This window comes from Coenobita brevimanus, chromosome 46, assembly GCF_032717465.1.
Source record: "Coenobita brevimanus isolate Jiangsu-jjx chromosome 46, ASM3271746v2, whole genome shotgun sequence".
Lineage (NCBI taxonomy): Eukaryota > Metazoa > Arthropoda > Malacostraca > Decapoda > Coenobitidae > Coenobita > Coenobita brevimanus.
Genome location: NC_136999.1, coordinates 1,577,595 through 1,592,319, shown reverse-complemented (window position 1 = coordinate 1,592,319; position 14,725 = coordinate 1,577,595). Strand labels below are relative to the sequence as shown.

The following is a 14,725-nucleotide window of genomic DNA, read 5'->3' as shown; positions in this document are numbered from 1 at the left end:
TATCTTTATAATACAAGCCATATTTTTACCCACAAATGGGCTCCACTACTACATCTATCTCTTACCTATAATGAAAAACATATATGTACTACCACTAGTTATCATTTTAACTTCTTTTCTTAATTCTCTTTAACACAGTATGGCATATCAGAAAAAAGATTTTTTCTCTCTCTCTTATTTATAAATGAGGTCAGTAAAAACTTTCCTTGTACACTGTGTAACTTAAATCAGCTGAAAGAGAAACAAAAAAATTATAAATCAGAATCTTAATCAATCATTCAATCAATTACTTAAGTACAGCACATTACCACTTGCCTTATTCCCATTACTGTACTAGTGTCGTGTCTTGCCACAAAAATAATTTTGCCTTCTCTCCTAATGAAGTATATGTCTCACTCCCACACCTGAAATATGGGTGAAGTTCTCTTTAGTTATTGTTGCCACTTTCAACTTCATAAAAAGTCTCTCATAGCAGTAGCTAGTAGTTGTTACCCCCAGGTTCATCTGAAACACAAACCCAGTGGACTGCAGGCTGAAGCTGTCCTCCTCCTGCAGTCCACCATCCTCCTTTTGGGTTACTGGGAAGAAACTGAAAGACGTTTGTATGACTGCGCACTGGAATCACCCAGTTACATTGGTGCCACTACATGAAGGCATTTCTCTCCAGCACCACACCTTCCATACAACGAAAATGACATCCATGGGCTTAATGGGGATATTGTAGGCACTAACACTTCACACAGTTTTCTTGCAACCTCTCTGCATGTCCTCTAGTTGGCACAAAGAACTTTACATTCCACATTCCTCCTATATATATCATCAAAACATATTATCATTCTTGCAACATAATATTTTTCTTGGCGTATAAGATACAGCCAGGATTCCAAGGGCTTGAATGATAAGTGAATGGAAGTGTGGCCCATTGAACTGGGCAAACTTGGGCTCTCTGGAAGTCGCTACTCCTCACCCTGCCCTAGGGTGGGAATGGAGGTCCGGATGATGATGATGATGACAATGATGTAACTTCACACATATCATCAAAATAAAGCATCTTTTCTGTAACTTTATGCATATCCTGTCTATAACCTCAAGATGATGAGTTTTTCTACAACTTAGTACATTTCCATTCTATAACTTAAAAGTACATTGTATGTCTTTCCGATAATATCATACTAAACGATCTTTTCAGCAACTTCACACATTCCTACTGCTAACAACTTTCTCCAAAACTCTTAAATCATTTTACGGTACTGTATAATAGGCATCAGAGTTACGTTGCTGAGCATTCAGTGATACTGAAGTATTTCATCCACACTTCCACATTAACTCTTCCTCAATGTACTGTATTTTTAATTGTAATTCTAAACTGGTCTTTAGGTTGCCATTGGAATTTCAACAGGCAATTTTTCTGTAAATCATGATGGATTCAAAAATAAAATAAAATTATATAAATAAATAAATCCAATAAAATAAAAAATAAAACAAATAAAATATTTAAATAAAATAAAAAAGGCAATACATAATGATGCCATTCTAGAAACTCCTCTGTACCTGTATATACAATTACACTTGCAGCCTTATCATGTACTGCAAAACAAAGTATCAGTGTCTATGGAATGGCTACAATGTTCTATGCTTGTAAATCATATCTGCTTAAACCGGATACAAAATATACATCTTTACTCAGTATTAACCTCTTCCGCCATGGGACAACTTTTTCATTATGTTTTTATTTTTAGTTTATGATCAACACCAATGGGTTATAAGGGTTAGAAACAATTTCAAAATAATAATTTCAAAAACCCTTTCAGCCTGAGGATGTCTGAATTTCATTCTGGGTAATGCTATTTTTTTTTTTTTTTTTTTTTTACTTATGAGAGATTCAAGCTGAGGGGAAAGAAAAAGCCTTCATTAATCCCTTCAATATAAGTGATCTTTTCAAAGTTTGCCAAAACTATAAAGAGAGCAACATATATCTATAAATCACTGTACTGAAGGAATTAATGCAGGAAAATTAAAAGAATATTTAAAAAGGCAGGGCCACTGCAATTTTACCAAGCATAGATTAAAATTAATAATTTTCCGTGGTTACTATCACAAGGAGCTGCCTGTTGGAGAATTTTAAATCTTTGGGTTAACACCCAGTACTGAATGGTAATATGTCTTTCTACATAAAAAGTCTGAACATATTTAACACCATTCACTCTTAGGTCTTTGATTCAGGTCATGTATTTAATCCCTTCCATCCAGTGACATCTTCTTTAATTCATTCTTGCCACCTCCGATTTCATTTTAATTAGAAGAGAAGTTTTTAACTAAGGGGGTTATATTGTATTCACTAACCTCCCTTATTATAAAAGGTCTCCCCTAAAATGAATATATCATCTGCAGGCAGCAGTAGTAAGCCAACAGAATGTCACCTGTATCAAAGGGTTAAGGTTGGGTTACAAATCAAACCAATGTTCTATACACAAATAATTTTATCATCCTATGTCATTAACCACATTACTCCAGTGACATGTTTTCATTCTATTCTTGTTTCCATCAGATTTTTCCATCAGATTAATCTATTTTGCTTAGGAAAAACTTTCTGAACTGAAGGCGTCAGACACAGCCTTTATTAACCTCCCTTCAGCAAAGGAGGTCATTAGTAAGCTGAATAAAATCATCTCAAGACAGTAAGAATAAAATATATAACGCATCACTGGACTGAGAGGGTTAATCTTTAATCTGCAAACTTGACAAGATACATACAGTATAAACAGACTGAGTTCCTTTGTGCTTACTGCAGTGTTCTGTACAGCACTGGGCCATTCTGGTACGCAAACAACAGCAACAAGATCGTCACAAATGCATAGAACCAGGTCTTCCATGGGAACTGCAGAAGAGAAAGTACAAGAGAAACACTAGTTTTCTTCTTTATCATTGAGTTCATCGCTGAAAAAATATTTCAATACAGTAACAGCCAGTCCCACAATACAGTAGCCTCTCTGAGGTGTTGGGTCCCAAGGTTAAGCATCTGTAATTTGGCTTGGGATTGTATTAGGTATCATTATACTGAATACGCAGTGTAAAATATATTGTCATCATCACCCTCCTATCTCCCACTACTACACTGGGTGGACAGTATCCATGATAGTAAGCATACTAAATCCATCCATCCATCATCCAATCCTATGCCACCCCATGAGGGATGTAGGAGCCCTGGGCTAGACAAATTGGTCCTGACATTTTAAGATGAGAATAGCCAGCCTCATTCATCCCTGAATGGCATTACATGAGCAATGAACCCCAACTACCCCTTGGATATAAACCTACACAGGCTCAATCCGACTGGAGCGCCTTAATTATCCGCTAAACAACCAGGCGCCATTATTCATTTATATGGTTACCACCCAGCGTAGTAAATGGTTTCCTGGTGTAGAGGAAATCATAAAACCATTTGGCTTGTCACCAAGTATAGAGTCACCCATAAACAGAAGGAAGAGGAAAGAATGAAGGATAGAAAGACAAAAAAGAAGAAAGGAATGGAAGGAACAATGGAAAGGGCAGGAACCCGAGAGCACCACTACATCAAGTGAGTTGATAGAAACTTACGCTTTTGATGACTGGGTAGCGTTTCTCCTCCTGCGTGGTTTGTTTCTTGAGGCCCAACATGCGGCGGTACAGACTCTTCTCGGACTCTGCCTCCTCCCGCGCCCGCTCCCTCATCCGTGCCAGCTCCTGGTGGATTAGGCGTGACTCTGGCTCCAACTCAAGTGCTCTCTTGAGGAAGGTAACTGAGTCCTTCACCTTCCCTTGCAGCCCTAGTACCTGAAATACGATAGGATGGGGTTACAATTTCATCTACTGTATCTTTGTCTTTAGCTTACTCCAAAACATGGTGCTGGAAATGGACACCTTCACATGGTGGGACTGATAAAATTGGGCAGTCTGGTTATATAAACATTCCTCAACTTCTGTAATTCTCCAAAGGGTGGATGGTGGACTGCAGGAAAACAGCAACGTCAGCCTGCAGACCACAACGTGCATATTCAATGCAGCCAGTGGAATACAACTCCCACTGTTCTCCTAAAGAAAACCAAATACACTTTCCTTGCAGCTCTACCACTTAACATATGACAGTGTATGGGTTAAAACTTCATAATCTCTCTGTCTATCTAACCCAAGTGGTCTCTTGTAATGGGAAAGAGTTCTTCACTTTCCCTTGAATCCCTAGCACATGGAGAATAACATGACTGGAGTCAGTATCTCATCACTTCACATTATTGCAAGGCACGTGTATGGTGAAAATCATTATGGTGGGCTTTTCTAAGAGCATACTATTTATAAAAATGTACAGCCAAAGGAGACCTGGTCAATGGGATGGGTGTCAGTATGCTGCAATCTGTTATGGAAGACAAGACAGAATGCTTACCTTTCCTTTCCTAAACAATGCTTTCACATTATTTGGCTGGCATTTCAAAACAGCTTCGAGAGACTTCAGTGCCACATCATATGCTTCAACCTTCATCTGAGCGGCTCCCATGTTGTTCAGTGCTTTAAGTCTCTCTGTCAATATGGCCTCTACCTCGGGTCTAACATCATCCTGTAGAAAGTAAGAATACAAACAGAATTAACACATTATAACCCCTTCATTTACCATCAGTACTTTATTCAGCCTAAATATAGGGATCTTTAGCAGTCAAAGGATGAAAAATTAAAAAAAAAAAATTATCCTATCAATCTAGCTACTGATAAAGATGCCCATAAGTATTACTCAAGACCATCATCATCCAGACCTCCTTTCTCACCCCAAGATGTGGTGAGGTAGGGCCAAGAGAGAAAGGGAAAAAATAAAATAAAAAAGGAGATACTAACCTAAGTTTGCCCAACTGAATAAGCCACACTCCCATTCACTCACTAACTCATCGTTCAAGATGATATAAATAATTTTTTCACCTGAAAGACATCTTTATCAGATAACAAAGTAAAACAAAACAGTAACTAGCTATTTAATGCCTCCTAAACTCTGCAGAAATGGATTTGCATAGTTTCTACACACTGTACTGGTTCAGTTATTGCATCTACAATACATTGAATTATTTAAAGGGCTCCTGATACACTGGTAATACATACAAATGCAGTATTCTGTGCATGGATAATCAAGCACTGTAACTATGGATGTGAAATATTTTCATGTTCTACGGTGATTTTTTTGGCAAACAGAAGCATAACAAATAGATATACTGTACTACAATCGTATACTTACCACTTACCACGGTATGCATTCTGGTGTCTTTGTATTCTTCCTGTTATGTTATAGTTAGTCTTACATATGTTTTTCAGCTTTACTCCTTCAATCCTACGATGTATTTCTCATTAAACTGTACTCTTCCTTCCTCCAAATAATTCTGTTCAACTTATGTTAAGACTTACTGAACTCAAGGGGCTAGACACAATCTTCACAGACCCTTTCAGTAATTATAAGACATTCTCTTAATCTAAATATAATCTACTGATAGCAAAAATAAAATAAAAAGTACAGTAACATCTTGAAAAGGTTAAGAAGGATCACTTATTTGAAAAAGCTTAACAATACATCATTACAAAAAAAAAGAAAAGAAAATGCAAGCTCTAAACCCAGCAGCGTATTAAAAACACTATACAGAAGGCAACACACTCAATACACAAAAACATGAATAACAATCACCTGCAGTAACATACTAGAAATATCAGTAAATCACCAGCCTACTCCAGACTTTTACATACTGAATACACAGTCACAAGAACAACAGTTATTTATCTTAAAGTATCAGAAATATCAATAAATCACCAGCTTACCCCATACTCCTCTTCAGCATCATCCAGGAAGTCAATGGCAGCACTGTAGCACTGGATGGCCATGGCGTATTCTTCTCTATTGAACCACCAGTTACCACGCTCTCGTTTACGGTTCCTGTGAGAAAGGACTGTGTGAGAAGTGAAAGAAAACAATGTACAACAGGAGAGAGAGGAATGGAGACTCTATCACGATTATGATGGATCAAAATATTAGCAAGATACACTGATTCTGATTATCATAGTTATCATCACCATCATCATCATCATTTACACATCATTCAAAAGCCAAGAATTCTGGCTCCACCTCACAGGCCTAACCATCAGCAGCTAGCTACTTCTTTTTCTTTATAGATGTACCTCATATACACCTGCCAAATGAAATCTCATGCAGATTCTGATTCTAAAGTGCTAAATGCAAGAAAAGAAGTACAGCATGCTATTTAAAAGAAACGGGAAAAGTAAAAACTGCAGCAGAATGAGATGGTCAATAATGTACAAAAATAAGAAATAAGCCAAACTTTACCAGCATTGCCATAAACTTCCTATTTTACATATTTCTCTCAGCTTCTCAAAAACATCATCATCATCATCATCACCACCACCACATTCTGAGACCTGTATTTGGGACAAGTTCTTCCATAACTACTTAAGATATTATTTCCTCTAACAGGATCCAAAGCCAACCACAAAATCACATGGTTTTGCTGCCATCATACACATCCCTTACATGTTAAAGAATCATGATTCAGAATGAAAAAAGGAGAGCACAGCCTACATACACAGGAAGACAGCATTGTTAAGTGTGTGAAGAGTAACTTTATTAGTGGAAAAAAAATATACTTCTGAACGAAGTAAGTGAAAGTTTTTTAGAAAGAATGAATGGATTTACGGCCCATTTCCTTTTTGAACTGGAGTGGTTATATATAGCCTTAACCATCAGAAGTCCCTCTCAAGTAGAGCAAAATCATCTGGAGATGTTAAGAATAAATAAAGAAATGTCATCATGTGTTATTGGTGTTACTGTCATGATTCCAAGTTCATTTAAACGTGAACCCAGTGGACTGTAAAGTAAAGCTGCCCTTCTGCAGGCCACCATACTCCATTTAGGGGATAAGGAGAAGGTTGTGGAATGTTTGTATAACCAGGCAGTGTAACCGCCGAGTAATATCAGTGCCACCACAAGAAGGCATCCCTCTCTAACACTTCATTATCAGCTTGATGGGGCTAATGAATACTTACCCGATCACCATGCGCTTATCAATGGGCAGTGAACCTGGCTCTTCCTCTGGAAAAAAATCAACAAGTTCCACTACATAAGTTAGGTTACTGTCAGGTGGGATGTCTGGCTGAAGACCTTTGTTTCCATATGCAAATCTGAAAAAAAATAAAAATAAATAAATAATAAATACATAAATGAATAAACAAAGATATAACATGCAAAGGCACATAAAGCTTCCTTATAAAATCCATCCATCATCCAATTCTTTACTAGGCCTATGTCCTTTGGTGCATAGAGACCCAAGGCTAGGTTATTTATTCCAAACGTGTAAAGTAAGAGTGACCAGCTGCTTTCCCGAGAGGATTTATGTAAGCAACAAACCAAAACCGTCCCTACAAAATGTTATTAAAAAATTACTACTGCCAAAATAAATACAGGGTAAAATGGGGTAGTTTCGCCATTAACGGTGGTTTTTGCTACATACAAACCACCACATACGGAATATTGACATTTTTATTGCTTTATCTATACATACAGCCTTTCTGGTAAAGACACCTACAATAATTTTGTTAAAAACAAAAAAGCTTGGCCCACACCACCAATTTTGGAAAAAAAAAAATAGTGTCTACCGGCAAAATTAACCCACCCAAAATGGTAATTTCACTGCGACCTCATTGTTATTATTGTAAAAATATTTATTGTTATTACTACTACAATATGAAACTAAATATCATATACAACTGATTATAACTAGGCCTAGGTAACCTAGGCTACCATACAGTGGGACCTATGCCATGCACTGGGCAAACTTTATGTCAATGGCATCCATGACTGTTTCACTGATTGTTTCATGGTTGGTAAGTTGGTTGGGGGGACTCCCATAGCATCAGTGCATGACATGGTAATGTTTTGTTTTGTGCGTGCATGTGTGCGTGTGTGTGTGGGGAGGTGACCAATGCAAATAATTCTGAACACTCTGACCTAAAACATGTAAATAATGGGTAAATTTATTTTTTTTCCCCCCGGTTTTTATTAATGCAATAAATGCTGAAAATTTTTGGTACAAAATTTCACTTCTTCAGACTCACTTGTCTGTGAGGGTGTGATGAAACAGTCTTGTCTTTTGTGTGATAGCAGACACCCTCGCATGCCTCGTCCGTTTGGCTATGGGGTTCAGGATATAACGGAAGGGTTTGGTTTGTCGGCAGTACTTGTCAGTCCTGTTCAGATCCCGAGGGTTGAGCCTCAACGTTATTTTTTTTGCACAATGGATCAAAACTTTACATGAACTTGTTAGGACAGCATTCCTCTAAAACCTAAGCCCAACAGAAGCCGAATCCATACAATAGTTTGGGAGCTATGGGCCTCTGAACTGGAATTAGTGGCGTCACGGCAAAATTACCTGGCAGCGAAATTACCCCTTTTCACCCTATAAATAAAAACTAAGCATCACTTATGAAAGCAAACTGGGACTTAAACTTCGGAAAGCATGGTAAGGAGGGAACTGTCTGAGGGGGGTCACAGATAATAATATGGAGGGAGAAAAGTTTGCCTAACATTTCACCTTGCCTTCTCACTTTCTTCTGATGGCAAATATTCAAAAGCTGAGAGAGGCTTGGATTGTTTCTCTGCCCAAAGATGATTCTCTCTAATATAATGAGTCAGGGAGAAATGTAAAGGACATACTTTAAGTGTGAAATGGAAAAAGTGGAGCAGTATGGTATTCCAATTTTTGTCCCCGGCAGTACACCCACCTGGATGCTATATACACTTCTGCTGTCTCCCCCTTATCCATCAGTGGTGCAATCATATCCAAGCCAAGTATTATCTGAAAAGTACAGTATATCATCATCATCATTTTTATATAATTACCACCACCACCACCACAATCATCATCATCATCATAATCCTAACCCTTTTCCCACCTTAATGGAGTGAGGTAAGGTTCAGAAAACATGGAAAGAAATGCACAAAGAAGAGTGTCTTATCAATAATTATACACTATCCCGTCTGGGATACATGGCATCTGGCAATGAATGAATGAATGACAGAGAAGAGAAATAAATAAACTACATCCACCTCCTGGGGGACTGGGAGTGAGCTGAGGAATATACGGTATATATAACCATGCAGTGGAACCGCCCACTAAAATTGGTTCCAATACCTGAAGGCATCCCCCTCAGCACCATCACTGTACTAAAAGTGTGAAACCAAACCCACCTCACTATCACCAACAGTAAATGTCAGCTGTGTGTGGATGTCAACCTCCTGTCCATCCTCCAGACTTCCTTGGGCATTCATTATCACAGTCACTCCTTTGTATGGCCGGGAGTTTGGTTTCCCTGCTTTGATAACCTGCAAATTATAATGTTACCTGTAAAAATGTTCACTGTTACCACCTTCCCATTCCACTCCCTCTCCAACTCATCATCCCCTTCCCATTCTTACTTAATTGTCCCATCTTGTGTTATAAAGCTGTCTGGCACTAGCATGCATTAACTAAAAAGATATATCCCGTACATCACCTGGATTCAAAGAATTAATTTCTCAGATATTCATTATTGCTGTCAACCCTTTGTATGGCCGAGAATTCGGTGCTGAGCCACTGATACTCGGAACATTATTAGGAGATAAAAATGCCACCTGTTACATCGCTTGTGTACACATTGCAAAGCCATCCTATGAAAATCATGATGAGATTAAAATATTAGTTATTTATTATACATTGCTCTGTTAATTCACCTCAAAGAAAATTCTGATAAACTACAGTAAATGATACACAATACCATATACTGTACTGTACTTGGGTACTGATAAGTAATTCATCTTAAAGAACTTTATACAGTACCGGTATATGAAGAAAATATTAGAGCTAAGTGTCACTATTTCTTTCTCACAAAAAACATGCAATATACACATGCTGGTAATGTAGAGTACAGTGTATGAGTAGGTGCATGAACTTTGGAATAAGTGGGACATTTGCCTTTACAATATCTTGCTGTGTCTGATATCATAACTTGAATCAAAGTTTGACAAACACTTGAAATACACTATCTCATGTTCAGCAATCAATTGCAACAGTAGGGTACTTGTAAAACAGAAGCAGCTACTGCTGGTAGCTACATACAGCATGTGCCAAAAAAATGAATAGTTACCAGATAGGACTGCCTTCTTACCTTCTTTTTGAGGTCTCCGCTACCCAACACATCCAACCACTCATCCTCCTCCTCCTCCTCAGGGGCATCTACCTTCACTTCCTCCACCCTCGTCACTTCCTCCACCTTCTCCACCTTCACTTCCTTCGACGGATCCACCTCTGGCATATTTAGGGCTGGATCTGAAATACAGTTTATACAAAAAGTCCTCATTGTTTCTTTTTACACTTTTCTGCTACTGAGTTGAGATAAAGAAAAAAAAAAATCTGCCAAGCCTTCATTACCTCCTATACAGCTGACTTGCCTATTAGTGATACTTCTGAACACATCCCAGACTCACAACAACGCTTACTGTCATTCTTATACCACACTTTCACTTTCCCTGTTTTTGGATTCTACCTCACCTCATCCTTAGGCAGGAAAAAAAGGTCATGATGATATTAAAAAAAAAAAAAAAAAAAAGCCTTATGTTTTCCTCTTTTCATCTGATGACATACAGTACTATTTTATTTTCACTACCTCAAGATGGTTTTATTGTACTCAGTTCAATCCTTTAAATCTCGTGATGTTATTTTGTACTATACGCAATTAACTCTTGCTACCCCCCGAACAATATTACACATCTTAAGACAAATTTCTAATACTGAGGAAATAAATGAAGGCTATATCTAACCATTCAACTCATAAAAGTTCTTCAAGTCTGAATACAGTATATATATGTAATCAGATACTTAAAAACAGAAAATACATCCTCTGACAGAAGAGGTTGAAAAGACCTTTCATACTGCTGGGGGTTTGATACTAAATTTATTAGATTTTCATTGCAAATGATCTTCCACCAAGTTGAATAAAACCATCTAGAAGAAGCACGAATATACCACTAGAATGCACTAGCTGATTCTGTGGGATAACCCCTTCAGCACAATTACCTCTGTTTTTTCTCTCAACTAATCCAAGGGAAGTGAGATGAATTCTAAACTTTCCTGGAAGATCAATAATGAAGAAGGGATGGGAAGATTGTATAACATGGCATTTTAGAGATTAAACTTGTCGTTTTTAAAAGTTAATCATGGTAGCGTTTGTATTCTGTATCATTACAAGTTTCATCATATTTCTGCCAATAATGTCTCTAATTAGGCAGCAAAGAATGCTTGTACTAAGCCTTATATTTATAATGAATATAATAAGCTAGAAAAATACCAACACACCGAAACAAGTGTCCTTGTTGCCATGTGACAACGAAGCAAAACTTTATGCTTACCAAAACCTGTTCCTTGAATATCCTCACTTCTATACTGTCACAGGGCAAAGACAGTGACACTCAAAATAACTTAAATGATCTGAAAGGCACAATAAATGAGTAATTCCAAGTTAACGTCCCTATCCAGGCTGTAGTAACTTCGAGAAGAGGTGCAGCCCAGAGTGATGCCGCGTAGTGTGTTGACATCCATCAGCTGAGCCGCTCGCATACGAAACCTCGAAGTGGTTTTGACTTAAGCTTAATATATCTGGGTGATCTCGGTAAACCATTACGTATTTTAGTACAATCCTAAATTCACATTCATTTCCTCATAACTTGAATCCAACCGGTGAATTTTTGCAGTATATGCTTCAGTCGAATGATTTCGAAGACATATAGGGACAAAAACTTTTCACCTGAGAAATCTTCCTCACTATTGCTATACCTTACATACTCGTACTCTTCGTATTAAAGAATATATTGAAAGCTAATTTTGTGTAAGGATATTGATGCAGTCTGGACCTCGCCTGCCTCCTCATCTCGATCAGTCAGTCAATGGGGATCTATATATCGTGACTCGTGACAGGCTATCGATACTGTGCTCTCTCATCTCCCAAATTTCTCTTTAGGAAAACTTTTGGACGTATACCATTACCCTTTAAAAGAAAAATAAAACATAGAAGATTCAGTTTCCTTTCATTTCTGCGGCTTCTTTACAGCCTCTCTTCTAAACAATTAAGTTCCCGAAGTGCGGACAAGTAAAATCAAGCACCCGGAGATAAGGGAAGAGCAGACAGGTAAAATGAAGCACCGGAAGATTAGTGAGGAGCAGACAGGTAAAATGAAGCAACGGAAGACGAGTGAAGAGCAGACAGGAGAAATGAAACACCCTAAGTTAAGTGAAGTGCAAACAACTTGACCTAAAATTGTCTCCGTCTTGAATGCTGAGTTGTAACAAGTTGCAGTCGCGAAGAAGTGCTACGTACAGGATGCGTAGCTCTGTGAAGGATGTGGAGCTATGTGAAATAAGATGCAAAAGGACGAAAATCTGTGCCAAATTGGAGTAAAAAAAAGATTATAAGTTAGTTTTCATGTATAATCTTTCCATTACGAGGTGGATTTTGATGATAATAGCCGTTTTCTCGCTTCCCTTACTTTTTTTTTTTTTTTTTTTTGCGAATAATCCTGGGTATTTTTTATATTCAAGATTTTTTTAATCTCACAAAGAATTATTTGCAGTGACGTAGTGCATTGATGTGAACAGATAATTTGTTGGGACTTTACAAAAAAAAAAAGGGGGGTGGGGGCACCACACCCTTAGCTGGTCCTTGAGAGAGAGAGAGAGAGATGCAAGTTTGTGTGTGTGTGTGTGTGTGTGTGTGTGTGTGTGTGTGTGTGTGTGTGATTCTGGTATAGTCAAATCTGTATCATCTCACGGAACTAGGCCACTCCCTGAAATCAATGGAAGCTTCCTAACACCTTTTCCTAAGCGATTTATTTTGCTTCTTACACCCTACTGTCCTATTCCCTGTTAAATGAATAATTCAGACAACGCCTTACTCTGCATAATTAACGTACCAGCTTTTATTAACCGTCCGTATCCAAAAATAAATCGCTTAGGATGATGTGTTAGGGAGTCTCCTTACTCGAAAATATTAAGGACTCTCTCTCTCTCTCAATCAATCAATCAGTCATTCAATATAGCATTAAGAAAGGAATCATATACATAGCCAGTGCTTGGCCGCAAAATCCGCGGGACTAACTAATAGCCTTTGCAACAGAAAATATTTGCAGATACCATTATCTTTGTCTCCATACCGTTATCGAGTCCTCAATGACCAGTTCTGATCAAAAAGTAGGTAAAATGATTTTCGCATGTTTTCGCGCGTTGCAATTTCCCACAAGTCGCCCCCTGGCTTCCCGCGCGACTGCGAAATTTTTGTTTGACAGTTTTCTGGCACCCTCTGGACTTATCCCTAACTTAATGAGAAAACAATCAGGTCGATATATCACTGTTCCCGTGAAAGAAACGAACAAACGCACACACAGACACACACCTAAACAGCTTGACCTTATTATTTAAACCCACGATTCAGTTGGAAGCATTTACATTTGAAATAAAAGAGGGACATACTCACCAAGATCAAGATACAAAAATTTCAGAGCGAGTGTTCGTTCCTATCCGCCAAAAAGTATTAGATAACCCTAGAGTATGCGAACGAGGCTGGACGGCGCGCACAAACATATGATTTAATACCGCGTAATGCCGGGAATATCTGTGCAGTTGGGTGTGGAAATAACTAGCAGGGAGTGTGGTGTAATTATGCGCGCTTACGTGGGTGGAGAGCATGTGTCAGGAGGTTAAAGAGCACGTGTATTGGAGGTTATAGAGCACGTATTTTGTAGGTTATAGAGCACGTTTATTGGAGGTTAAAGAGCACGTGTATTGGAGGTTATAGAGCACGTATTTTGTAGGTTATAGAGCACGTATATTGTAGGTTATAGTGCACGTGTATTGGAGGTTATAGAGCACGTGTATTGGAGGTTATAGAGCACGTGTACTGTAGTTGTTGAGCACGTGTATTGGAGGTTATAGAGCACGTGTATTGTAACGTGCGGTCCAGTTCCGTCAGATAAACACAGACCGACTATAGATACACGTAATGTCTGACTTGAGCTCTAAATATGGAGAGAGAGAGAGAGAGAGAGAGAGAGAGAGAGAGAATCTATTTTCTACCTACTACACTCGCAACACCTGAAGATGGTATTGCGAGCTGTGTGTGTGTGTGTGTGTGTGTGTGTGTGTGTGTGTGTGTGTGTGTGTGTGTGTGTGAGCGATCATTACAGTGATAAAATAACACCTGAAGCGAATGTCATCATTTCTGGCCATCACTTCTTCCATCCATCTATCCATCTATCTATCTGTCTGTCTATCTGTCCATTCATCCATCCATCCATCCATCAACTACTACTACAACTACTAATAATAATAATAATATTCATAATAATGATGATAATAATAATAATAATAATAATAATAATAATAATAATATTGATAAAAATAATAATAATAATAATAATAATAATAATGTAGTCATAATATCTCCACCCGGACCTCCTACTACCTTACTACTACTACTACTACTACTACGACAATAATGTTAGTAAATAATATATGCAAAATAATGGTTTAATATGTAAGATTTATTGAACAAATTTACACAGCAAAAGTAAAGTGAATACAACAATACTCATTTTACTCTAACTTGGCCTAAACTAGCCGCCTCT

At 38.0% G+C, this 14,725-nt stretch overlaps 1 protein-coding gene across 2 annotated transcripts; it reads right to left on the bottom strand.

Moving 5' to 3' along the window:
• Positions 1-335: 335 nt before the first annotated feature.
• On the bottom strand, positions 336-11,573 carry zda (peptidyl-prolyl cis-trans isomerase zonda). 2 transcript variants are annotated; one of them, XM_080271415.1, is made up of 10 exons: positions 11,459-11,573; positions 10,219-10,379; positions 9,263-9,397; positions 8,797-8,870; positions 7,063-7,197; positions 5,824-5,938; positions 4,418-4,588; positions 3,598-3,813; positions 2,755-2,878; positions 336-404 (listed from the first exon to the last, which is right to left on the bottom strand). In XM_080271415.1, the coding sequence occupies exons 2-9, from the start codon at positions 10,363-10,365 to the stop codon at positions 2,783-2,785; spliced, it is 1,089 nt and encodes a 362-aa protein (XP_080127541.1). In that variant the 5' UTR covers positions 10,366-10,379; positions 11,459-11,573; the 3' UTR covers positions 336-404; positions 2,755-2,782. The 2 variants fall into 2 exon arrangements, with proteins under 2 accessions (XP_080127541.1, XP_080127540.1); XM_080271414.1 differs by lacking the exon at positions 336-404 and having other exon boundaries at positions 2,489-2,878.
• Positions 11,574-14,725: the final 3,152 nt, after the last annotated feature.

Bases quoted from the DNA above. Each gene is read 5' to 3' on its own strand.
- zda (XM_080271415.1), bottom strand. From the start codon at position 10,365: ATGCCAGAGGTGGATCCGTCGAAGGAAGTGAAGGTGGAGAAGGTGGAG. The intron at 7,198-8,796 runs GTGGGTGTACTG...ATTTTTTTTCAG, and splicing joins GAAGTGTATATAGCATCCAG to ATTTGCATATGGAAACAAAG. The intron at 2,879-3,597 runs GTAAGTTTCTAT...TCTCTTCTGCAG, and splicing joins GCTACCCAGTCATCAAAAGC to TTCCCATGGAAGACCTGGTT.